Below are 27,513 nucleotides of genomic sequence, written 5' to 3' on the forward strand. Positions count from 1 at the left end.
AAGAGGGTCTGGACTTTGCTCTGTCGCTACTTCATTGGCAGTTGCCCATACGACTTTTAACAGACTTGTTGCAAAATATTTCTGGTTCTCCAGGACAGTACCTTGAACATAGGAGGCTGTGGCACGAACAGTTTAAGATAGAGAATGAACTACAATTGGAGAAAATAAAGAACTCCCCAAGTTGCCTTCCTACAAACAATTCTCCAGAGATTTAGAGTCAGAGGTTTACAGCATGGAAACAGGCCCTTCGGCCCATCTTGTCCATGCTGCTCAGCTTTTAAATCAGGAAGCTAGTCCTAATTGCCCATATTTGACCCATATCCCCCATACCCATATAACTGCCTAAACGCTTTTTAAAAGACAAAATTGTACCCGCCTCTACTACTCTGGCAGCTTGTTCCAGACACTCACCACCCTATAAAAAACTGCCCCTCTGGACCATAGTTTCAGGTAGTTATGTCTCATCTACTCAGCCCTTATGAGTCATGTGCATATTTAAACCAAAAATGACCAACAGGAAATATGCTTGCTGTAAAATTTTATTCATGGCAAAATAAATTTGGTCCCAAACAAAGCAGCCAGCATTTGATAAGCCATTTTTCTTGTTCTATTTTTGTTGAAAATACATAGAGAGGAAACAAGCCTTTGTCATATTTTCAGATATATCCAATACTCAATCAACATAATAATGTTCAAAGACCTCAAATAAACGTATCTCTACCAGTTTACATCAGTGTACAAAGTCTGTTACTCAAATCAGCCAAGAGATTACCAACACAAATTTATGCAGATCTGCATATATAAGCCACCATTTCAGAACAACTACTAACATACTGTGGGTTTTTAGACATCACAAAACCAGAACCTACTCTACATGACTTGAGTGGCTTGTAATAAATCAGAATATTTCTGTTCCTCTTTGCTGATGTTCCAAGCAGGAACTATTAAAAAGGTGTTTGGCAATAGTTACTGCACATTAACTTCTTTAGCATCTAAACTGCCATTATTTAATAAGGTTTTTTTTGAAAAAACCTATATACGTACTAGTGTACAGACATTAAACACCTGGTCAAAGTCTGCAACATTTGAGTTCCAGGTTTAACTTGGAATAGATTTTTTTCCCCATACAATTGTTCAGTTTATCCCAGTTTTGCTACTTTCCAGTATTTCTGAAGCTAATATTTCAATGTTTATGCACATTATAAACCTGAATGGTCACAAATGCAAGTCTGTAGAGAAAGATAGTTTCAGCAATTACACATTTTACTAACAAACTCAAATCTCTGGCACCAGTGGAGAATTTTCTTTTTCAAAAATAGGTTATCGTAATCTAGAAAAAGTGCGTTCTGGCAAATACAATCCATTGTAAAAGCCAGGTTCCGTCCAGCAGGCCCTAATGGGCCTACTGCCACACACTATTAAATCCTTTTAACCTTTTCCAAGGTCATCACACTGGCACTACAGTCACCAACTCTGACACTTAAAACTTCCCAATAGTAACCACTCAAAACACAATGGAATAAAAGCAGTTCACATTAAAACATTCTGTAACTGTTAGTTTATGTACACAGCTCCCCAATGAAACATGGCTTTAAAAAAAAACAAGGTTTTAACAAAACCTTGACGTTTCCGCATTTTCAAGGGGAAATTCAGCTCCAACTGTCAAGTGGAAATGATAGCTTTTGAACAGTTTTCCTTACCTGACCCAGGCCCTGTGATTTATGCAACACATGCATATTTCACAGTGAACTCCCAACTCTGCACCAGTGCCACTCACATTAGACTGGAGACGCACCGTTAAGTGTAGCAGATTGCTAAGGCAATGGTCAATTCAATTTTGAGATAGAATTCATGAAAACAAGATTACAGATATCTGATTAAACCAACTTGCAGTAAAACTCAAACATAAACCTTATGGGAAGCCATCACACCCCAACAGCATTTGCATTATTAGGAGGTTCTTTAGCTCTACTCTTCAACTACAGGACATTATAAACAACACAACCATTGAATGCAATCGATTCTTTCTACAGAGAGGTGAACAAAACCAAAGATTGGATTGTAATTACAAGCCATTCAAGTCAAATTCTAAACATTTCAACTACACTTGTACAGTTAGATTATACAAGACGTACTGCTGGTCTGTAGGAATCGGATCAAAAAACCTCAGCTATCGGATTTTGAGACATCATGCATTTTACTGAGAAACCTTACATTGGAGAGATAACACGAATAGGCTTTTAGTGCAAGAAAACACAGCTTTGACTTTCTTAAAAACAAAAACCTCGATCAAACATTACAAATCTCTAAATTATAACAACCTATACACAAATCTTGGAATCTTAACTGTAGCCAAGATAGATCATGGACTACAGTAATATCAGCTCCAGACACAGACCCAGTTTTCTTCCTATGTGTTTTGTGGCATTCTTTAAATATTTTAAATACAGAAGGAAAGTGAAGATAAAAATGTGTTCAATTCTTTGGATTTAGCACTTTGGAATCAGTTTTAGTGCTTTAAGTAGTAAAAATAAGTATACAGTTCTTTCTTAAATTAAAGGTTAATTGGGGATGAAAGTGAAAAATTTGCTGCCAACTTCACTTTACTTCTGGGCTTCTTGAGGGGGCTGTCAGTCACTTCCACGTGTGGCGACTTGGTTTCATGCACATCCTCAGCTTGATACACAGTTGGAATATTTTCTTTAATCTGGTTGGTAACGCTGCCACTGGTAAAAGCCTCTTCGGTCATAGCTGCAGGAAGGATAGTTTTCTCCTCCTCTGTCAAGACCAACATATCTGTTTAGAAAGTTATACAGCATTACAACACATTTTCAAAACCTGATCATTCCATGTTAAAAGCTGTATCCCATTCCTTGGCCTTAAAATGTCAGATATATTATTCTAAAGAGGAGATCTCCCTTAAAAGTAGGTTAAAATTTATTTATTAGTGTCACAAATAGACTTACATTAAACACTAATGAAGTTACTGTAAAAATCCCCTCGACACCACACTCCAGCGCCTGTTCGGGTATGCTGAAGGAGAATTTAGCATGGTCGATCCACATAAACTGCACATCTTCGGAGTGTGGGAGGAAACTGAAGCACGCAGACACGGGGAGAACATGCAAACTCCACACAGGCAGTGATCCAAGCAGGGAATTGAACCCAGGCTCCTGGAGCTGTGAAGCAGCAGTGCTAATCACTATGCCACTGTCTTGGTACCCTGGCCAGTATTTATCTCTCAATCAACAGCAGATTACTTAGCAATGAGATTTGACCACGTAAAGTAAAAGTAAAGTTTATTTGAGTCACAAGTAGGCTTACATTAACACTGCAATGAAGTTACTATGAAAACCCCCTAGTTGCCACACTCCGGTGCCTGTTTGGGTACACTGAGGGAGAATTTAGCATGGCCAATATACCTAACCAGCATGTCTTTCAGACTGTGGGAGGAAACTTGAGCACCTGGAGGAAACCCATGCAGACACACGGAGAACATGCAGACTCTACACAGAGTGACCCAAGCCAGGAATCGAACCCAAGTCCCTGGCACTATGAGGCAGCAGTGCTAACTACTGTGCTGCCATGAATAAAGTGGTTGCCACATTGCAAGTAGCTACACTTTAAAAGTACTTCACTGGTGTAAAGTATTTTGGAATCCCAGGATCATGGAATTGTTGTATAAATGCAAGGTTTTCTTTTTAAATAGACAGATTTGCATCACAGTGTAGTTTTACAAGCGATGAAATATTATCCTGTATTAAATAATTTTTTATTATTTACCTGTTTGAGGAATTATTTTAATGCTTACTTAATACTGATGTGGAGATGCCAGGTGTTGGACTGGGGTGGGCACAGTAAGAAGCCTCACAACACCAGGTTAAAGTTAATTTGGAATCACCTGATCAAAGAGCAGCACTCAAAGCTCGTGATCCCAAATAAACCTGTTGGACTTTTACCCGGTGTTGTGAGACTTCTTACTGTACTTACTGTGTTTTGTGGAGATTTAACCCATTACATGGAAAAACTTTGACAGCATGCTAAAAAAGATAAAGATTGGCTCTCAACCTGCAACATTCGGTGACTGTTCCTCAAATTGAATAAGATCAGCATTTTCAAGAATAACTGGGTCTGGTCTGAGTTGGGGGGATGGTAAGCACGATGGGACGGGTCCGCAGAGCAAGTCAACAGGAGATTGGTTACCAAGGCAGAGGAGCTCTTGTTCAGGCTGGTTTGAACCTATGAAAAAAAAGTGACATATGTTAGGAGGTTGTACACATTATAATACCTTCACCAAAACCTCACACACCACCTGCACTTTGGAACAAAGGGTCAATTTGAAAACTCCACGTGTATTATCTGTTATGACTTTATAATATGAACAAAGCATCACCGCACGCTGTAAGAAGTGCAGTACAACAAACATTCATGGTTTTTACATGAACATTTTTCATAGTCACGATGCCTGTTAAAAAACTGATGATTAGGGTGGGATCCAGGTGCTTTAGTGGCTTCTTGAGATTTGCCTTTTGGATTATGATCCCCAAGAATAAGCCACTCCATTCCATGTTTCAGATACCAAAGCCCCACATTCTGCCACTTGCAGGGAAGGGATGTATCTCATCCCCCAGCAACTCCAGCTTACACTAACCAGCTTAGCCAGGACTTGCATATTGTGGAACTAGTGATATTGTTAAGCATCATTCAGCTCTCAAACAATAGCTGTTATGAGGTTGTACAGATGCCAGTGCAAGAACCACCCCCCCCGAGGACTACATTTTACTTTTGCACACTTGACAGACTTGCTTCCAGTTTTGTGGATACACTGGGATGATGATTGGCAGTTAGCACCTGCCCCAAGTTACCATAAAGAGAACAGGGCATCAATCTTGGTATCAGTTCAGAATGCACAGAATTATTACAACACAGGAGACTAGCTGACCCATCGTGCCTGCAACAGCTCTCCGAATGAGCAACTCATTCTCCTGTCTTCTCCTCATAACATTCTCCACATTCTTCCTCTTCGCATCAGTCTAATTCCCTTCTAAATACCTCGATTTAACCTGTCTCCATCACACACAGGTGGTGCGTTCCTGATCTTAATGATTCGCCATGTGAAAAAGTTTTCCCTCATGTCGCTTTTGTTTCTTTTGCCAATTAAGTTACATCTGTGCCCCTTGTTTTAGGCCCTGAGTGGGAACACTTTCTCCCCATCTACTCTGATCCAGTCTATCTGGTGAATTTGCTCCCAGAATACTGCTATGGTTGCTGACCCAGTGACAATGGAGAAAGTTGCCCTGTTATGGCACATCTTGTTTCAGATCTAGAAGACAAGCAATTGTTGCAACACGTTAATTATGAAATCTATTACACTTACAGGAGCTCCAGTGAAGCTCAACGCAAACTGGAGGAACAGCATCTCATCTTCCAGCTTGGCATTTTACAGCCTTTCGGTCTCAACATCGAATTCAACAATTCAAGATGATTTGCTCTACCCCACCTTGACCCTTTTGTTTTCATTCTATTTTGTTTAATTTTTTTTACTGTTCTCTACCTTTTGTTTATTTTCTTTCCTCCATTTTTCTTCCTCCCTCCCATTCTTTCCCCATACTTCACCCCCCTTCCCTTACCTTTTCTCCCCCCATTTCCCTTTATCTACACTTCACCTCTTTTCTATGGCCATCCCCTGCAACATCTCCATCTATCACAGCTTACAGCTTCTCTGCCATTTGGCCAGTCACACCCTTTACTCTCTGAGGACTGCCATTAGCAGTCTTTTCCCCTGGTTTCTATGGCTATGACTTATCTTGCATTCCCTCGCCCTGCAGTATAAATACTCCCACTTTCTGTGCCTTTTAGCTTTGACAAAGGGTCATCTGGATTCAATACGTCAGCTCTTTTCTCTCCTTACAGATATTGCCAGACCTGCTGAGATTTTCCAGCGTTTTCTCTTTTGGTTTTCAGATTCCAGCATCCGCAGTAATTTGCTTTCATACTTACAGGAGCTGGCAGTTTCAAACTCCTTTGTCTCGGTGTCACTGGAGTTTGTTACTGCCAAGGTTACTGGGCGTTTTGGATCTTCTGGTGGCTGTTCACATTCTTCGACCATGTAAGCAGGAGAACAACAATTAGAGCTGTTACGCACTGTCAGGGTTGGGGGCAAAGGGAAGAAAAAATAAGACCATGGAACAGGTTATTATAGAAGTTTTAAAAAAATCCATTGAAAATTAATACACAGTCAAAACATTGTTTAAATGCACAGCAATAGCATTTATTTAAAAAATTATACTGCTATCTTGTCTCTAGAGATAGTAATTTTCAGGTGGTGTAGCTTTACAGGATAATTAAACCATGCTGATTCCGGGGATGACGGGGCTGATGTATGAGGAGATTGACTAGGTTAGGATTGTTTTTGCTGGATTTCAGACGAATGCGGGAGGGATTTCAGAGACTTATAAAATTCTATCAGGGTAGATACAGGGAGGATGTTCCTGATGGTGGGGAGTCCACAATCCAGGGTCACAGTCTGGAGGATTTGGGGTAAACCATTTTAGGACAGAGATGAGGAGACATTTCTTCACCCAAAGAGTGGTGAGCTGTGGGATTCATTACCACAGGAAGTAGCTGATGCCAAAATATTGAATGTATTTAAGAGGTGGTTGGATATAGCACTTGGGACAAATGGAATCAAAAGGTTATGGGGAGAAAGCAGGATTAGGCTATTGAGTTGGTCGATCAGCCATGATCATGATGAAGGGTGGAGCAGGTTTGAAGGGCCAAATGGCCTCCTCCTATCCTATGTTCTATGTTTCTGTGCAAACACCCCTAAATTGAGGGGGAAACTTCTTCTCATGTTTCCCGTATTTCTGCCTTTCACCAGCCAGTCTAAAAATGCAGAAAGTGCGTACAAATATTCATGGGTCATTAAGTCGTTGCTGCAAATACAGAAACCCAGTTTTTTTTGTTGTTAAAGGTGATTTGGGGCACATAGTATAAATGTTTCCTTAATTTTTCTTTTACGGTAATTGTCTAAAAGGGAAAGTGGAAAAAAATGGATAAAAGCAGAAAGCCTCATTAAGTTTAAAATAAACTGTTACCTTTCATGTCATTTTTTAAAACCACTATTCTTTTCTGCCCATGTCCTTTTATCCAGATGACCTATTAAAAATTGAAAATATTAAAAGATAAAACTCCACATGTTGTGGAAGGTGCTCCTTGAAATTCTGGCTGACATTTCATGCCTTGCAACAATCCAATAAGTTGGTCAAAATTGTGTTTGTGTTCTTTCATTTGGTGTCACTCTTACCAAGATCAAAAGCACAAAAAGAGGCAGAATTTGCAAGAATGATTGTTAGGGCTCGAGATCAGAAATTTCAAGGTATGTTATGGAGCCAGACTATACCCCAACAAGTTTCTTTGGCAATAGTGTGAGGCTAAGGTGGTGCAATCCTACTGACAAACTGGGAAGCTTTTACAAAAGCAAAATTTGACTATAACAATGAACTAGCTTAACCTTTAACAGTTGAACAATACTTAAATGTGACAAGATACAAGTCTTAACTGCTAACCTATCACTATGAGTTCCAATTCAAACAATATTCCTTTTATATACTTAAACCCCCTCTTTAAAATTAGTTAGCGAAACGTAGACATAATTGCTATGACTTAGGTCACCGGGGAACGTGGCAGCGAGCGAGAGAGCTGCACACAACAAATGCTTGCATTTTAAAATGAAACAAACAAACATTTCTTCTCAAACTTAGCCCCTCCCATTGGCAGGGACAGAGTCATGTGTAATCAAAACTCTACTGAAATCCCCCGATAAACACAAATGCATTAGCTCTATTTAAAACAAACACTCGAGGTCTAAAATTAGTACTACCCTGCACTCTCAGCTACCAATTTAAACGTTTTGAGACAAAACCAACGCCCTGCAAAACATACCTGAATTCTAAACATACCCATTGCATCACACACACACACACACACACACACACACACATTTATATTATCATACAGGAAACAAAACTAAGGATCAGAAAATACATGAGCAGACCAATCTGCAATATCAATTTTGAGGGAATGAAATCCATCACATTAACTTTTCAGGGCCTGAGAGGTTTAGTTACAAATATGTCCCAGCCTTTCTCGCTGTTTATAGCCATAGACTCAGTCACAGGGCAAGCTTTCAGCAAAGACTGCAACAGCACAACCTGAGGGACAGGGTAACACTGACAGCAACTTCTGGATTTTCACAATTATCTGTGCATCTGCTGCTTAACTAGACCCCTACACTTCATGTTTTTTAAAAGGTACGAAAGGCAACAGGCTATTATAATTTGGCAAACGTAAATGGATAATGATAATTGGAAGACAGCTGAAACAGTAGGAATATTAATAGTCACCATTAATCCTTGCAGCAGCACATATAGATTTAGTCAATCCAGCACTATTTAACTCTGAATGCTACTGCTGAATATGATTTCTTAGCACAGCACTTTCCAGTTTTGATGGAATCTGCTTTCCACTGGCTAAAAGCCAATACACACACGTTTTAAAAAGGAATTCCCATTCCCAAGGTGTAGTGAGACACAACAGTAAGAAGAAACATTTGAGGGGGCGGGGTGGGATTAAAGAAAAAAGGGAGGACAACATTTAATGGGACTGAATTTAAACTAAGCATTTTTTTGTATTTTAAGGTTCGTTTTATAAAATTTATCACTGCAACTTTGCCCCAAAACAAAACTAGCTGTCCCCAGGAGACTAATATCTATCAAGTCTATAGGAAAGAAAAGAGTTAAAAAACAACTTCTGCACAGTTTAAGAGCAACATATAACTCGTAACTAATAGGCACATTTACCTGTGGTATTGCAACAAGGAGATCCTCTATGCTTGCATAGCCATATACTTTGGGCTGTAGCACTTCACCTGTGTACTTGTGGTAAGTAGATGGAAATTCAGTCAGGAAAATCTGCTGGTAGTGGTAGGTGTGCAGTAAGGCTCGCACATTCTTGGCAAACTGGTACACTTTGGTAAGTTTCACATATTCTTCTCCATTGTCATCAGTGAATACCTGTCACAAATTAACCCAAAACAGTAAAAGTTTAGTAACCAGTATCATGCCCCGGAAATAAAACTATGAAAACTGGCAAACTACCTCAAAAGTATCACGGATAATGTCAAAAACCATTAAATGAATTTAAGCCCCCAGAAATGATGTATCCTTGAGTCAGACTCAGGTAATGATCTTTACTTTGTAAATTCAGTGAAAACTTCACATAACAAGCCCTACAACATGACCTGAAATTATGTTTATTTCACTACATTTTACAACAGAATAGCATACTCCAATCAAACTAATGTAATTATTCAAACTGGAAGAGCAAATGGACTGTCAACCTCCTTTTCAAATTCTCTACAAAAAAGCACCACTAGGAGCATTTTTCAGATGTACACATCAACTAAAACCTGAACAATCTAAAGCAGCCAGCTATGGGTAGATGAAGGGACTGTAACTAAAATCAGCATCACCCTGACAGTTCAATGCTGGAGGAAGTTACAGGATTGATAAAACACTCACTATTGTGCTCTCACTTATGCAAACTGAAACAATATGGCTGAGGTGATGCATTTTTAATACGGCGCCATGTGCAGGAACACATTTTTTTTCACTCAAATCTCTAATCTGACCCCCACCATCACTGAGGGGCTGACCATGCCTCCTTATCTGGCTGGAGTCCAACAATGAAGTTTGCTGCATCAAGTTCTCAAGTGCAGTTTGGGATAGATTTCATGCAAGGTACAAAGTGAAGACAAGTCGGAAAGTATGAATTCTTGCTGGGAGAATCCTATCTCTGATACAGGACTTCAGTTCTACTTTAAGGTTTCTGGATGCAGAACTAAAAACCTGAATAAGCCTCAATGCAAAGAGACACTGGCTGAACTTTCTTTTTAAAGTACTAATTAGCAAACCACGCAACTTACTAAGGCATGAAAGAAATCTTCCCTGTACATCCTTAGGATACTGAAGAGATTTGAAAAGTAATCATCTGATAGGGCCTTTGGCCTTGTGGATCCAGAACTGGCTTGCCTGCAGAAGGCAGAGAGTGGTTGTGAATGGGTCTTTTTCTGAATGGAGATCAGTCACCAGTGGAGTGCCCCAGGGATCTGTTCTAGGACCCTTGCTGTTTGTCATTTTCATAAATGACCTGGATGAGGAAGTGGAGGGATGGGTAAGTAAGTTCGCTGATGACACGAAGGTCGGTGGTGTTGTGGATGGTCTGGAAGGATGTCAAAAGTTGCAGCAGGACATAAATAGGATGCAGGACTGGGCGGAGAAGTGGCAGATGGACTTCAACGCGGATAAATGTGTAGTCGTCCATTTTGGCAGAACCAACGGGATGAACGAGTACACTATCAAGGGCAGGAGTCTTAGTAGTGTTGAAGAGCAGAAGGATCTTGGGGTCTGGGTCCACAGGACTCTTAAATCGGCCTCGCAGGTGGAGGAGGTGGTCAAGAAGGCGTATGGTGTACTGGCCTTCATTAATCGAGGGATTGAGTTTAGGAGTCGGGAGGTAATGCTGCAACTTTATAAGACCCTTGTCAGGCCTCATTTGGAGTACTGTGCGCAGTTCTGGTCGCCTCACTATAGGAAAGACGTAGAAGCTATTGAAAGGGTACAGAGGAGATTTACAAGGATGTTGCCTGGACTGGGAGGCATGCCTTATGAAGTTAGGTTGAGGGAGCTGGGACTCTTTTCCCTGGAGAGACGAAGGTTGAGAGGCGACCTGATAGAAGTTTATAGAATGTTGAGAGGAATAGATAGGGTGGATTCTCAGAGGCTATTTCCCCGGGTTGAAATGGTCGCTACGAGAGGACACAGATTTAAGGTGCGGGGAGGCAAGTACAGAAGTGATGTTAGGGGTAAGCTTTTCACTCAGAGGATGGTGAGTGAATGGAATCGGCTGCCGTCAGTGGTGGTGGAAGCGAACTCGCTGGGGTCTTTTAAAAGACTTCTGGATGAGTATATGGGGTTTAATGGGATTGGGGGTTATAGATAGGTCTACAGATTGGTAGGTGTTGATGTGATCGGCGCAACTCGTGGGCCGAAGGGCCTGTCTGTGCTGTAGTGTTCTACGTTCTATGATAGAAAATTCTCAGATTGGCCAAGAAGATTTCCAAATGAAACCTCTGGGACAAGAAAACACACACCTGCTCTTCAATTTAGATAGGATCATAGAAAGTAAACATTTTAAGGGCTGGGTCGGGAGGTAAACATGCAGATATTTCTATTTGCACTATTGTCAGGTAAGAAACAAAAGCAGCTTTTACACACTGCCAGAAATAATCCTACAAAAATGCTAGTTAAGGAATCTTAGTATTCATACCTCAACCAGATACGGCAAGCTCTTCAGCAATTCTGTCAGAGACATGAAACCATATTCAGATGGGACAAGAGGATTTCCGTATGAAGCGTCAAAATGTTTCTTAAGATCATCGACTTTGAGAAGTGAGACACTGTCCAGAGACATCAACAGAACAAGCAGTTGAGCGGTTAGAGTGCGGAGGGACTTCCTGTTTATCAGCTGGAGCTGCTTACCTGCTGGTGTGCTGGCAAGCTTTTTGGTGGGATGGGGAAGAAAAAAAAAATTATACTTAATTAGGAAACGCTCAAATAAAAATCCCAAAGGGAAAGTCATTAAAGTAACCATGTACTATACCTTTGCGACATGGCAGAGTTTCTGCATGAGTTCTGTAACAGTGTTGACATCATAGTCCTGAAGGCGCAGAGTATATCCATATGTGTTGTTATACTCTAGAAGGAAATCTGAAAGTGTCATGCAATTGTCCTTTCGCGTTCTTAGCAATTTAACAAGCTGGGCTGTCAGTGCTTTAATTTGCTCATTTTCTGTTAAAACAAGGATCTTTTCTTCCCCACACTCCAGAACCTGTGGACAATATCATTTGCATCATTGTTCTATAAACATTTCAAAGTTCACAAACACAGCATGCTTTCTGAAAGCATCATCCCAGATACTCAGCTGCTTGCTGTAGTCAGATTGTAATGTAACAGCACACTGGGTTGAAATCTCATTCACATACAGCACATGAGAAAAATTAAACTGGCCAACTAAATTATCACACAGTAAAATCCACACATTTTAGCATTTAATAATTGAATAATCATTCAAAAACATGTGGGATGGCTTTATTGAAGCAAACAACATCTGGACGGGACCTAACAGGGTGGCTGCTTCCCCACTGGGGAAGGATTTTAGAAATAAGGGGTCTCCTGTTTAAGACAGACGGAGGAAAAATTTCTTCTCTCAAAAGCATCGTGAACCTTTTGAACTCTCTTCCCCAAAGGAGAGGAGACGAGGTCATTGAATATTTTTAAGGCTGAGGCAGATGGACTCCCCTATTCATCAAGAATGTAATGATTGTAAGGGGGTAGGTGGCAATGTGGAATTAAGACCACAATCAGCCGTGTTCTTACTGAATGGTTGAGCAGGCCCAAGGGTCCGAATGACCTGCTCTTGCTCCTAAGTCATAGCATTAGCTTACATTTCAAGTTCACTGGCTGCTTGGTATCATCTTCAGCTTAAATTTCAACACCACACCTACAGTTCAGGAATACTGCTCCTGATGATATGACAGTGCTAAATTTACAGACTGACTTTATACCACTGGATACGCATAAATGACAAGGCAGGTTGACTTGAGCAGACTTAATTTTAACAGCAAAGAATGTTTAAAATATTAGCATACTACTAACTTACTGTTGTCAAAGTTCACCTGCCCTTGCACTCACCTGCAACACATCAGGTATAGCTTCAAACAGTTCCAGGAGTTTGTTAAATCCATAATAAGCGAGCTTGCATTGACGTCCAAAGTGGTGGTGATACGCAGGTATAAATTTATTAAAAGGCATACGGCAATGAGACTGATGCCGCAGTAAATCCACCACCTCCTTTGCAAACTGCTTTGTCCTCTCTATTTCTTCCGGAGTACGCTCTAGAATAAAATTCAATAATTGTCCAAAGATTGAACACAGTTTGCAGTTTTTTTTTGTTTTTATTCTAATTCATTCATGTCCAATTCAGGGTCTCAACAAGTTGAGGCATTCCCGATCCAAGCTGACAAGACAGGGATCTCACCTCCTGTCGTGGGTTTGATCTACATGATCCAAGCTGGTTGGAGTAGGCGCTCCTCCTCCAAGGCTTGATCTTATTTGCATCTTAGCCAAAAGGCCGAGATGCCACTTTTAAAAATTGCTTCAAACGAAGCTAAAACGTAATGACTTCAAACAAGCACAGCATGTCGATACTACACTTGATCTTCAAATGCATAAATTGTTACTCAATAGCAACACTGAACCAACAGCATATTGAAGTAAAACTACAAATACAACATCTCCAAACATTAATGATAATTAATTAATAATAACCCATGGTCAACTGATGAATGCAAGCTTTAAGTTTCTTTTCTAGATGCATACACGTCTGTATGTAACACAAATGTACACAATTTTGAAATAAAAGATAATTTCAAACATTTCTCAGCACGAGGCTGTTATCTGCATTGTTTCAAAGACATAGAACCCCAGCTTTGGCAAAGGGTCACCTGGACTCAAAACTGAGCAGCGGCGGATCAGCCATGGTCTTGTTGAGTGGCGGGGCAGGCTCGAGGGGCTAGATGGCCTACTCCTGCTCCTATTTCTTATGTTCTTATGTCAGCGCTCTTCTCTCCTTACGGTTGTTGCTATACCCACTGAGATTTTCCAGTATTTTCTCTTTTGGTGATAGAACCCCGACAGTGGAGAGGGAGACCATTTGGCCCATTGAGTCTGTAATGAATCTCCACTCTGGCCATCAGCTTCTACGCCAAGTTATGTGGTTAACTCATGACATTAAAGCAACCAGGGATGGTCATAAATCCCAACACAAGTTGTAACTGGAAATGTGTGCACATACAAGACAGGCTAGAAAGGATAGGTTAGGTCAACATTTTCTTCATGCCATCAAAATGTCCACTATAGCTCAGCTCAAAATCACCTTTCTACTTTTCTTCACTCCCCTGCTCCTGCGCCCATTAGGTCCACATTCCTTTGTAGAGGATGAGGAAGGTGCAAAATATCATGAATGATGACCTGAAGTGGACAATTGACACATTACCAGCCTTCTTTCACCTCTGGATATCAGCTCCTTCCCCCGAGGACTATGGCCTCTAAGCAGAGGAACGCAGCAAGTCAAGAATAACCATGTCTCACAATCTACCACTACTTCAAAATACTGTTCCCTGCTTCAAAGAAACCAGCACTATTGTCGAAATGCACAGAGCAGCGTTCTCCGGCCACCCTGATTCCTCCTCCTGAGATTCACCCCTCCCAAATTTGAATTGATCCATCATTGTCACATGTATTAACATACATAACATAATCAACTTAATGCAAGGTAGATCCATTCAAAAGTCTGATGGTAGCTGGGAAGGAACTGCTCCCAAGTCAGCTGGTACCCATCACGTCAACAGCATAAAGTCCATTTTCCCCAGCCTGCGTTCAGAAGACCAAAGGAAATTTGGTACGTCAGCTACCACTCTCACCAAATTTTACAGATGCATCATAGAAAACATTCTTTCTGGTTGTATCAGTTTGGTATGGCTCCTGCTCTGCCCAAGACCACAAGGAACTACAAAACGTTAATCCATCACACAAACCAGCGTCCTTTCCATTGACTCTGTCTACACTCCCCGCTGCCTCAGCAAAGCGGCCAGCATAATCAAGGATCCCACATACCCCGGACATTCTCTCCTCCACCTTCTCCCATCCGACCAACTCAAGAACAGTTTCTTCCCAGCTGCCAGACTTTTGAATGGACCTACCTTGCATTAAGTTGATCTTTTCTACATCCTAGCTATGACTGTAACATTATATTCTGCACTCTTTTCCTTTTCTATGAATGGTATGCTCTGTCTGTATAGCGTGCAAGAAACAATACTTTTCACTGTATGTTAATGCATGTGACAATAATAAATCAAATCCAATTCAAGAAAAATAAATCTCAGGAGGAGGAATCAAAATGGCCTGAGACATGCTACTCTGCATTTCGACAATGTTGGTGGAGCAGCTGTTTAACAGGAAATAAGTTTTATTTAAATTAAACATGCCAAATGTAATTTTTTTTTAAAAAGAGATCAGTACCTCGCTTTGGGATAGAAATCACAGTATCATCATCTTGTTGAGATACACAAACTGTGGTATCGGACATTTCTGAAAGAAGATCAGCCAGTTCACATACACCATAGTCTGTGACGTTCCAGTCTTTCGAAAAACACCTAAGGGGATTGAGGCATGTAGAAAATTGAATCCAATATAGTTCAGGCATCCACACAGTAAAAACCTGTTTCATCATTACTTGCTCAGTGTTACCAGCTGCCACAAGAGTGTCAGTTGAAGTGTCACACAATATGCATGGACACTCAACTGAACTGCTGGTCCCTCAAATGCACGGCAGCACAGGCTGATGCTTCTGCATCACCTGGAGCCAGAAGCCTTCTCTTGCACAAAACGTTGCAAATCTCCCACCCTGAGGAATAACCTATCCTGAAGATCTAGGTTCACAGTTCAACTCACTGTCCTTCATACACAAAAGGTACAAGAGCATGAGACAACAGCAAGTGAAAGGTAATTAACTAGGAAAGAAAGGGCTGGAACTTTAGTCATCATTCAGCGACAAGATTTTTGGTCATTTCCACTCAGGAAGGATCCAGAATTCCGATTTGTCCAGATGTGGCATACTCAAGAACCAGCAGGATGACAAATGGGAACAATAATTCACTACTGTGCAAAAGATTATCTGGTTAGGCTGGGACAGAGGACATGAGATGTTGATGCTCAATGCAAAGATGAAGAAATTTCACTCCTCAAAAATCACATGGAAATAACAAATTTAAACCGAACTGAATTATAGAATTTAAGATCACACTTACCAATGATATGCCTGTCCAAATTCTTTTATGAAAACCTGTTTACTGGCTTGAGATTTCAAAAGCTTAAGTAGATCTTGGGTAAAACGCTTTACTTGTGCTCGATGAGTCAGGGTAAGTAGGCGTTTCGTGCCCAAGCCAAGGATCTATAATAAATCACAAGGACAAACAATTCAGATTGCAATGGTCAGCATCTCAGAGGGCACAGCTGATAACTTGTGTGACTGTCACTAAATTATGGTCAGTACAATTCTGGGAACATTAGTTAGTTTTCATAATATATTTTGTTTATTCAATTAACTTGTCAACACTACTTTAATAAAAAGGAGTTTCATAAGGGGAGGTGATGGCCTAGTGATATTATTGCTAGACTATTAATCCAGAAACTCAGCTAACGTTCTGGGGACACAGATTTAAATCCCACGAAGGGATGGTGAGATTTAAATTCAATTAAAAATATCTGGAATTAAGAGTCTACTGATGACCATGAAACCATTGTCGATTGTTGGAAGAACCCATCTGTTCACTAATGTCTTTTAGGGAAGGAAATCTGCCGTCCTTACTTGGTCTGGCCTTCATGTGACTCCAGACTCACAGCAATGTGGTTGATTCCCAACTGCCCTCCAAGGGCAACTAGGGATGGGCAATAAATGCTGGCCGACCAGCAACACCCATGTCCCACAAATGTATAAAAAGAATTACATCACGTTGCAATCCCTTTTCGGTTAAGTCAGATTGTGGACTTGGGAGACTATAAAACACATACATCTTCGTGGATATAGGAAATCAGTGTCAAGAATTAAAGAGGGCGTCAGAGCATGAGAATGAGATGGGTGCATCAAATACAAAGACCGTAGCAGTGAGATGGAAGAGATCAACCAACATCGTAGGGCAAGTAGAGATGGACCAAAACAAAAAAAAAGTCTTGCAATCCCAAGACCATTACACAGGAATCAAGGGTATTTTGAACAGAAAGTAAGGCCATTTACAAGACTTAATGAATAGAAGCACAAAACTTAATAGATGGAAGCTCAGTTGAAGTTCCCCATCATCCCAACAACAGATCAGGACCAATTAGCTTTGCTTTCAATTGCAAGAACCTTTTTAAAAATGGTTCAAAATATCATATTTGGATTTTAAAGAAAAACTTTCCAAATGAGATTTAAAAGCTCATATTACAAGAAGTGAAACTGTTACTTGTACATAAGTAATCTCACCAGAACAATACACATTTAATGGTTAAAAAATGCACTGCATTCATTAAAACAATAATCTCGCAAGCATTTCCAAAACTGTACCTACTGGTTGAAAAGGTCCAACACTGTGGTTTATGACTTAAAAATATTTGTTGCACAAAGCTCACCTGCAAAACATGAGGCACTGCTTCCAGCAACTCCACTAGCCTGGAATAGCCATAGTCTGAAACCCTGCACTGCTTCCCAAAATGATGGTGGTAGGCTGGTATGAATTTATGTTGACATATAAGACAGTGAGCTTGGTTCTTCAGCAGATCGATTACTTCTCTACTAAACTGAATAAGCTGAGGATTTCCTACTGGACTCTTACAGCGTAGCAACCAGGGATCTAGAGAACAGAATACAGAATGTTCACTGGATTCAGCACTTCAGATGTATAGTACTGTAATCAAAATTGATCATTTTGATCAACTTGTTCCCTGAGTTACAAACAATGAGGAGATGCTGGTGTTGGATTGGGGTGGGAACAGTAAGAAGTCTCATAACATCAGCTTCAAGTCCAACAGATTTATTTGGAATTGCGAGCTTTCAGAGCACTGCCCCTTCATTAGGTGAGTGGTATCACTGGATGAAGGAGCAGCGCTTTGAAAGCTTGTGATTCCAAATAAACCTGTTGGGTCTTAACCTGGTGTTGTGAGACTTCTTGAGTTATAAACCTCAAGCTTTACCAGAGCCAGCTGCAATCTGGCAGCAGCATCTTGTGACCAAGACTTGGTTAACAAAGATTTTTTTAAAGAAATGTTTGGCATTTTATAGATTTTTTTCATTCAAGCAGGGTTAAAGTTGGAGAATGATTAACATATTAAAAAGTTAAAGATCCTACAACCCCTCCTCAGATACAACTTCAAGCCAGACAGGCGATGAGCTTGAACTAGTTGTTATAGTTTCTGCTTTAAAGCAGCTAAATTCTGCTGTAATAACTCAAAAACCCCATAAAACTAAGATACCCTCGAACCTTAAATTTCTTAAATGAGGTTATAATCCACTTAATCTCAAATATATCAAACGGCACGACATCTAAACATGACTGGAATGCTGAGTTGTCTCCCAACAGTAATGAACTTGCCTTCCAATTGCGGCTTTGCTAGATTTTAATCTTACATGCTCTTTGAGGCCCTCTCCAATTCTTTGAAATGGTGAAGAGCCTGAACCTACCTCTATTTCCACATAACTCAAGTCTCCTTAACCTCGGGGATAAGGTCCTTTAGCATTTTATTTGCAAAAATTTGTTTCATTGGTGACTAGAATTGAATGCAACGTTTAAAAAGATGCTCAGCGGTAACCAAGGTGCTGCACAAACACAGCATGAAAGTATGGTAACCGTGTCTACTGCTTTTTTAAAACCACCACTCACCTGATGAAGCAGCACTCCAAAAGCTCGTGATACCAAATACACCCATTGGACTTTAATGTGACATTGAGAGACTAGTTGCGGTGCTTTTTCTAATGCAGGATATGGAGTTCAAACTCATGACCATTTAATTGTTCAGATTTCACACTTTAGAGTATGTTGGAAGTCAGGAACTAGGGAAAATTGGACGTAGTAATACAATATTGTGCCAAATGAAGGAAGTGATGCCCATAATTATTCATAATAGATAAAACCAGTTGTGGGAATAGACAAGCACCATTGTTCTCTTCTGCACAAAAACCTAATCTAAAAATTGTGTTGGAATATTGATTTATCACAATGAAGTTTACCAAACGCTGCCAGTGTTTTCTTAGAAAATAGCCATTACTTTAATGGCTATGTCAGCTAACTAATTATTTAGAAATTAAGTGCCTTTCACTTGTGTGAACATAAGAACATAAGAAATAGGAGCAGGAGTAGGCCATCTAGCCCTTCGAGCCTGCCCCACCACTCAATAAGATCATGGCTGATCTGTCGTGGCTCAGTTCCACATTCCCGCCCTCTCCCCATAACCCTTAATCCCCCTGCCTATCAAAAACCTATCAACCCGCGTCTTAAAAATATTGAGCGAGGCAGCCTCCACCACTTCAACGGGCAGAGAATTCCAAAGATTCACCACCTTTTGAGTGAAGAAGTTCCTCCTCAACTCCGTTCTAAACCGCCCCCCCCCACCTTTATCCTGAGGCTGAGCCCTCTAGTCCTACTGTCCTTTCTGAGCGGGAAGAGCCTCTCCACCTCTCTCCTATCCATCCCATTCAACATCTTATACGTCTCAATAAGATCTCCCCTCATTCTTCTAAACTCTAACGAGTACAAGCCTAGTTTATTCAGCCTCTCCTCATAGTTCAAATATATCCATTAAAGTATATATATCCATTTTCCATTAAAGTCCCTATATCCACATTTATAAATAAAACTCATGATACCCCAATTGCACTGTGTTGTGGGATAATGCAGTGTCACAATGGGCAGAAAGGTGCAATTACAAGCAGCATGTCTGTTTGTTACAGAGGCTTGAAAACTTATATTGGAATTATAACAATAAAATGCATGCCCAAGATCGGAGTGAATTATATCCAGCTTGTGACAAATTATCTACCATGCTCTAACTGTATTCTTGGCTTTGACTCGAGTATCTTGCCATAGCAGAGATTAGTTAAGATTTAAGGTGAAAATTTTACTTTAATACAAAAAAAAGATAAAATTGGTATAGTTGCACAGATTGTGGAAGCATTCAGAGTAACCATAGCAATATATTTTACAGATCAACACATGCATTTCCTTTGCTAACTTTAAATGGGGAACTTGCATCAGCTTACCAGCATTAGGAGGTGGTGGCTTGTTCTGTACCCATTTTACAACTTTAATGCCATCCTGTGTTGTGACAATGTTAACACCAGGGACACAGGTAATGAGGTGCTCCAAAGGAACGCCACCCTCCCACTCTTCCACAGGCCTCAGAACAGTAAACTCTGCAGCATAGCAGTCCAGAAAGCTAAAGAAAATAAAATGCATCAACATTTTAAGTAATTAGTATTTATATAAATCTGGAATCACAACAAATAAAACACTGCCCATTTATATAGAGCAAGGAGGCTTAGAAAATTCATTTAATTACCAAAATTAAATATTCTCAAAGCTTGGGCTAATGTGATCCGAGATGCTATCACAATGAGTTAGTTTCCATTTACACTATGAAAGTTAGCCTACAGGAAGTAGAGATCCCAGTTGAACCAGGAACAATGTGATTTCCTGGAAAGGACTGATCAGCTGAAGTAAGGTGGGATTTCTCATTTCCCCAGGTTTCTAAACACGATTTTCCAGATCTTATTTGTGTCACAAGTAGGCTTACGTTAACACCACAATGAAGTCACAGTGAAAATCCTCTAGTCGCCACACTCCAGAGCGTGTTTGGATTCACTGAGGGAGAATTTAGCATGGCCAATGCACCTAACCAGCACCTTTTTCGGATTGTGGGAGGAAACACATGCAGACACAGGGAGAACGTGCAGACTTCGTACCAGTGACCCAAACTGGGAACTGAACCCGGGCCCCTGACGCTGTGAGGCAGCAGTGCTGACAACTCAGATGAAGAAGGAACAGTGCTCCAAAAGCTCATGATTCCAGATAAACCTGTTGGACTTTAACCTGACATTGTGAGACTTCTTACTTAGATTTAATGAGTTATAAAAAATCTCCCAGATTACATAATTAAGAGACACACAAGACATCACAATTGTGTAGGGCTGGCAGAATGGACCAGCAAGTCTGTAACTTTCATTTATTTTCAATAAAACTCACTGCCCCCTACCAAGCAGCTGGGGAGTCAGCTAACAGAACAAGAGGACACAGCCTCAAAATAAGAGTTGGGGGGGGTTGTTGTTTAAGAACAGAGTTGAGGAGGAACTTCTTCACTCAAAGGATGGTGAATCTCTGGAATTCTCTGCCCATTGAAGTGGTGGAGGCTACCTCGTTGAATATATTTAAGTCATGGGTAGATAGATTTCTGATAGACAAGGGAATTAAGGGTTATGCGAACAAAGCGGAACTGATCCACTTCAGATCAGCCATGATCTTATTGAATGGCGGAGCAGGCTCAAAAGGCTAGATGGCCTACTCCTGCTCCTATTTCTTATGTTCGTATGAGTCAGTGATGAGAGATCAACTACAAAAGCACCAAGTGAGGAGATAGAGGAATTTGCCCTTTTTTTTAAAGCTGCAGTGTTTGGCATCAGGCAGGAAAAGTGGCATTGCAGCCACCAGCCCAAAGGCAGCTTTCCCTGCTAATATTGCTCAGAACTCGGTTAAAAATCTTGAAGGGGCCGGTCCCACGATGTCACGCTAGTGGGACATGCTGAATGAGCCCGCTCTGCCAGCTACTTAAATTGAGCCACCATTTTTAAAGACTGCCCCAAAGTTAGAATGGAGCCCCTGCCCCAGCACTGCCAGGGCAGTGCCTGGGTACAAACCAGTCATGACCCTCTCTCCCATACGACGCACTCACTCGAGCTCCTCCAGAGGGTCTGCCCGCCAGGTACACACTGAGACACAGGCATGCCCTCATGCCGATGTGAATGGATTATCTAATGGAAAGGTACGGGGATGGGGGAATGACAAAGGAGTGCAATTTTATCATAATGGGGTTCCTGATGTTGACGTTCAGGGTTTCTGTTATGTCACTGGCAGGCAGTGGGCACAGGCGTGACGAGGCATCCTGCCACATGCAAGATTTTCAGCTTCTGTCAGTAAACCCACCAGAGAAGAACACAAGTGAAAAGTCCTGGTGTAGATAAAATTTATTTTGCAGAGGGCTGATGGCGGGGGAATGCTTTGCCATAGGGAATGATTATGGGAGAAACTAATGCATCGGTATAAAATCTTTGAAGCAAAAAGGAAATATGGGGATGGCCAAGTGACCTCCACAGGTTGATTGAGGGGTACAGATCAGGAATATTAGGCTTGATTCTCAATCATCAGCTAAATGGATTCAAAATTGTGCAATAATTGGCCTCAGCCCTCGTGGGATTGGGAGAGACGTAGATGGTGCGAAAACAGCACTGTTCCTGAAAGTGAATGAGTGGCAATATGTGCGTGTATTAATTGTTGAAGACCTGACTGGGCAGAGTAACAGTGCTCATTATTTGATCTCACAGGTGGTATTAAATATTGCTGTCCACTTCCTGTACAGGAACAGTTTCTTTCATTTAATTCCAAATGATATGCTGACACTACTGGTCAGTCAGGGAATTGCCGCAAAGTTGAAAAGTCAAGAATTAATCAACGCCAATCTCAAGAAACACTAAAGGAAAGAATTATGGAATGCTTTTTGAACAACGCGAACGTACTTGAGCTTCAGATTTCTGAGATTTTGGCCATAAGCTTAAAAATCCTTTCTGGCAATTGCCTGTAATATTATTTGTCAATGCTAGGGTTTTAAACTATTTAAAATGGAATACACATTGTACAAACATTACTCTCGTAACCTATTAAAAGAATTGAAAGTTAAAAGTTAGATGCATCCTTCATTAATTTCCCAAAGAAACTGTAGCTAAAAATTGATATAGATGCAAAACATAAACTTGTCTCATCTCTTTTCAGATACTGATAGATTTGTACATTTTTTGCAGTTTTTAATTTCTGCTAGCCTAACTTGGTAATTCCATAACCTAGTTCTTTCTTCAAATTACAGGCACATAGGAGCAGGTGATGGCCATTCAGCCCCTCAAGCCTGCTCCACCATTCAATAAGATCATGGCTGATCTGGTTATGGTCTCAGTTTCACGTTCTATCTACCCCCCCATAACTTTCAACTCCCTCATCTACCAAAATCTGTCCAAATCAGCCTCGAGTAACCTCAGACACAGCCTCCATTCCTTTTTGCGAAGGGAACTCCACACACCAACGATCCTTGAGGAAAAAAGTTTCTCCTCATCTGTATCTTAAAAAGGGAGAGCTCTTAGTTTTAATCTCACCCACAAGAGGAAACATCCTGGGAGTATCTCATCAGATCCCCTCAGGATGTTTTCACCTCTCATTCTTCTGAACTCTAATGGACTCTCTTATTCAACTTATCATAAGGTAACTCCTCCATCCCAGGAGGGAGTTCAATGAACCTTCTCCAAACTGCTTCGAAAGCAATTATATATATTTTTAAATAAGGAGACCAAAATGGCACACACTATTCCAGATGCATGATGCAGTCTCTCTACTTTTATAACCCATTCCTCTTAAACAGCATTTCATTTACCACCTACCTAAGCACCTGCTTATCAACTTTATGATTCATGTACCAGGACACCTGTTACTATAGTATTTACATACTGCAACATTCCAGTACCAAGTAGGATTGAAGTTAGGCTGCAGCTATCAACTGTGAGATGCATGTATTTTAAAATTCCCATTATGGCAGCGTCACTATTGCTCCATGTTCTCAGCAGAGCCCAAGGACATAGCATGAGAGTTTAAAGTTTATTTATTAGAGTCACTAGTAGGCTTACATTGACACTGCAATGAAGTTACTGTGAAAATCCCCTTGTCGACACACTTCGGCCCCTGTTTGAATACACTGAGGGAGAATTTAGCATGGCCAATGCACCTTATCAGTATGCCTTTTGGACTGTGAGGGGAAACCGGAGCACCTGGAGGAAACCCACATAGACACAGGGAGAACACACAGACTCCGCACAGTGACCGAAGCTGGGAATTGATCCCAAGTCCCTGGCGCTGTGAGGCAGCAGTGCTAACTACTGTGTCACCCAGAGAGACTGAGGATAAGGGTTCAGGCGAAGTGTGTGCAAGGGAGAACTAACATTTTCTGCAGGGAGTGGGAGGGAGCGGCAGTGTTTGTAGTGTAGCAAATACTTTTGAGGGGGCCATCTAGGAAAGGGAAATAGGCCAAGATCATTTAAAGAGGATAGGATAAGTATTTGTAAAGAAGTCCGAGCCCACAGTGGTTTAGAAAGGTCGGTGCTGAGCTAGTTCAGTGCAGATTTCCTGTAAGAACAGCCCCAAATACTGATCAAGCTGCCCCTTGTGCATTCTTGGTTTGGTTCAGCTTGGCTCAAGCCACATGGTTTTGAAATTAAGTCACAGATCACCTCTAGTTACCACTTTCACACAATATGTCCAAACCAGTGTACAAGGCGACAAGGGTGTCCAGGCCTATTAGGTGGCATCAGCTGGGGTGCTAGATTACATTTTGTGGAGGCAATTCCTGCTGTGAAACTCATTGGGGTTAAACGTTACCAGTTACATATAGATCTGGAATGTGAGTGTTACTAGTGTTAGCTGTCAATGCAGTTACAATTAGCTACTGCTGGAATCAAAACCCTGCTGAGAATTACTCCACTACAAATCAGTTTCCCCTCTATCTGGTTGTCAGAACTTGTGTACAACACGTGCTGGCCCAAAACCACAAGAGAAAGATATTCAACATTATAAATGACAAATGTATTATCTGCAGACTTTGATCAGAACATTATGCAGTCAATCTGCAGAAATGACTTAGAGTTGCACCTGCAAGATAGGATTTTACTAGCCCACAGCAAGTAGCTTTTTGAGTGTATTTCCTTATTTGAATGAAGAATTACGTTGTGATAAAAGGGACATTTTTGAAATTGTTAAATTCAGCTACCACAACGTATGTTTGTACATTGACTTTCCACAGTGATCCAACAAAATATCATAGAACCCTACTGTGAAAAAGGAGGCTATTTGGCCCATTAAATCTGCACCGACCCCACAATCCGACCCAGGCCCTATCCCCGTAACCCCATGCATTTACCCTAGCTAGTCCCCGACACTAAGGATCAACTTAGCATGGCCAGTCCACCAAACCCACACATCTTTGGAGCGTGGGAGGAAACCGGAGCACCCGGAGGTAACCCACGCAGACTCAGGGAGAATGTGCAGACTCCACACAGAGTGACCCAAACTGGGAATCAAACCTGGGTCCCTGGTGCTGAGGCAGCAGTGCTAACCACCGTGCAGCCGTGGCAAATATGGCAATTAGAATACATGGGCTTTGAAGATTTTATGCACATCACCAGGTAGGGGTGACATTTTGGAAACATTTTCACTTTTCTCTCCAATCACCAATGAATTGCATCATGCAATCGAGAATACTCACCTAAGAAGGGGCACAGTCCCCTCATGGCTATGTAACAGGCTGTGTACCTGAGGTGCAAATGTTTTCAGGGACAATATAATGAATGGTATTTTGTAAGAATCAGGATCAAATTCATTTTCACTGCAACTGAAACAAAACAACAAAAAAAGTTACTTTAACGGGTGCACTTACTACATTCATTCACTTCAAAAATTTACATTGATTAATGTAGCAAAATACTGCACTAGTGGCTTTAGGATGTGTGAAACTGAAGTCTTACTGGGCTTGTACAAAACATGCACTGAAACATTTCTTCACATATTGCACATCTCTATTACTTTCTGGCATATTATGGGCAATTATTAAAAGGAAGCAGCAAAAGATATCATGATGCTTGTACTTTAACTGTTTAATGTATCTGAAGAGCTGCTGCTAGAATAGGCACAGTTACTAAAGGAAACACGATTCCTACCTGTAATTATTACTGGAGCAGTGTTGTTTGCAAATTGGTTCATGGTATTCTAGCTCTTCAAATATCACTGGGCTGCAATTGGAAGATGAACCATCATATGATATTACGGAACCCAGAGGGCTCTGCCGAGCCTGACTGCTGGGCAGAAGACAAACCATTCTTCCGTTTACTTGGTCGCGGATAGTCACTGTGTCTGTTAATTTGTATAAATCAGACACAACTAATTTGTGTCCAAATCTAGAGGGAGGTAAATTGAAGTTAATTACTCAGCAGTTATAGAATTTTCTGAAGCATGTGAACAAGTTTCTGTGATCGCAGATATTATGTATAAAAATACAAATGTGCTTGGAAAGTGGATTATAGATATGGAATTGAGCAAAATAATTGGACAAGTAAGCCAGTAACAGGGGAAATAAACTTTCCATTCTACCAAAAAATTCTCAATGAAATTAAGTTACCACAGCATGAAACTTCAATCAATTCCCTACTTCAAACAATAAAAAGTTATTAGTCACAAGTAGGCCTACATTCACATTGCTATTAAGTTACTAAGAAAATTCCCTAGCTGTCACATTCTGACACCTGCTCGGGTACACTGAGGGAGAATTTAGCATGGCCAATTCACCTAACCTGCACATCTTTTGGACTGTGGGAGGAAATCCATGCAGACAAGGGGAGAATGTGCAAACCCCACACACACACTGGCCCAAGCTGGGAATCAACCCTGGATCCCTGGCGCTGTGACATAGCAGTGCTAACTACTGTGCCACCCTCAGAATGACTGTATGTAAAAACTTCATATTAGTGTCATTCAATATCTACTATTACAGAACTAAAGAGGTGTGAACATTGTTAAAGACAGCAGCTTGCAAATCTGCCTACAATAGAATAAATCATTGCATTAAAAAAAGGTAATTTCCATGTAAAATGAAATCAACTCCTTTATACAGTCCAAAGGGAGGAGGACCTGTCTCCTAAATCAGGAGGGGGTGAAGCAAGTCTCCACCGTTCGACGTATTCCCCTTTCCCTCAAATAGTTCTCAAATCAAAAGGGATGAACATAAGTTAGTATACCAATTATTTTGTGGCATTAAGTGCATCAACAGTTCACAGAACTGCAATCTGTACCTTTTCTCATAAATCTCTGTGAATTTGAACAGTGGCAAGCAACACGCTGGGGAATCCTGCAGAATGGACATGGCTTCAGAGCTGTAATCAAAGAAAATCAGAGCAAATCATTCATTCGTGGCATTTCTGAATACTGCACAAGTAGTCTTGTGAGATATCTTGAGTACTCAGCTAGTGTCAATAAAAACAGGTGATGGAAGCAATTTTAATTTTTGAAACTATTTAAGTTACAAAACACCAAATTTCACAGTTTATTCAGAGTACAGATTACTAGGGTTTTTGTTATTATTCCCGACAATGAGGTTTTTCCAAAAATATAATTAATTAATGGTTTTATTTTTCTAATCTATGAATTGTGGACTTTCCATTGTAATCGATTACAACACTTGTTTTTGTTAGGTTAGCTTAGGCCAACATTGCGATGAAACATTCCAAAGATGTACGGGTTAGGTTGATTGGCCGTGCTAAAATTGCCCCTTAGTGTCCTGAGATGTGTAGGTTAGAGGGATTAGTAGGTAAATATGGAGGGAAATGGGGGTAGGCCTGGGTGAGATTGTGGTCAGTGCAGACTCAATGGGTCAAATGGCCTCTTTCTGCACTGTAGGGTTTTTACGATTCTATGAAGAGAGAATGGTTTTTAAGCTGGTTGCAGAA

The 27,513-nt window shown here is 40.8% G+C and overlaps 1 protein-coding gene across 3 annotated transcripts in view; it reads right to left on the minus strand.

Moving 5' to 3' along the window:
• Window positions 1-521: 521 nt before the first annotated feature.
• The window catches only part of marf1 (meiosis regulator and mRNA stability factor 1), a 63,069-nt gene continuing 36,077 nt past the window's right edge, over window positions 522-27,513 (minus strand). For 2 of the 3 annotated variants that reach the window (XM_080207022.1, XM_080207020.1), the window contains exons 13-27: window positions 26,860-26,940; window positions 25,732-25,968; window positions 25,281-25,406; window positions 19,972-20,147; window positions 17,349-17,569; window positions 15,989-16,131; window positions 15,201-15,334; window positions 12,813-13,015; window positions 11,722-11,949; window positions 11,389-11,619; window positions 8,862-9,074; window positions 7,098-7,158; window positions 6,001-6,144; window positions 4,069-4,239; window positions 522-2,796 (exon numbers count right to left, since the gene is read on the minus strand). In XM_080207022.1, the coding sequence (XP_080063148.1) occupies window positions 2,555-2,796; window positions 4,069-4,239; window positions 6,001-6,144; window positions 7,098-7,158; window positions 8,862-9,074; window positions 11,389-11,619; window positions 11,722-11,949; window positions 12,813-13,015; window positions 15,201-15,334; window positions 15,989-16,131; window positions 17,349-17,569; window positions 19,972-20,147; window positions 25,281-25,406; window positions 25,732-25,968; window positions 26,860-26,940 (2,611 nt within the window). In that variant the 3' untranslated portion in view covers window positions 522-2,554. The remainder of the gene's footprint in view (window positions 2,797-4,068; window positions 4,240-6,000; window positions 6,145-7,097; window positions 7,159-8,861; window positions 9,075-11,388; window positions 11,620-11,721; window positions 11,950-12,812; window positions 13,016-15,200; window positions 15,335-15,988; window positions 16,132-17,348; window positions 17,570-19,971; window positions 20,148-25,280; window positions 25,407-25,731; window positions 25,969-26,859; window positions 26,941-27,513) is intronic. The other variant, XM_080207021.1, reaches the window with a different exon arrangement.

The sequence above is a fragment of the Carcharhinus amblyrhynchos genome, chromosome 18 (assembly GCF_965287045.1).
Source record: "Carcharhinus amblyrhynchos chromosome 18, sCarAmb.v2.hapA, whole genome shotgun sequence".
Lineage (NCBI taxonomy): Eukaryota > Metazoa > Chordata > Chondrichthyes > Carcharhiniformes > Carcharhinidae > Carcharhinus > Carcharhinus amblyrhynchos.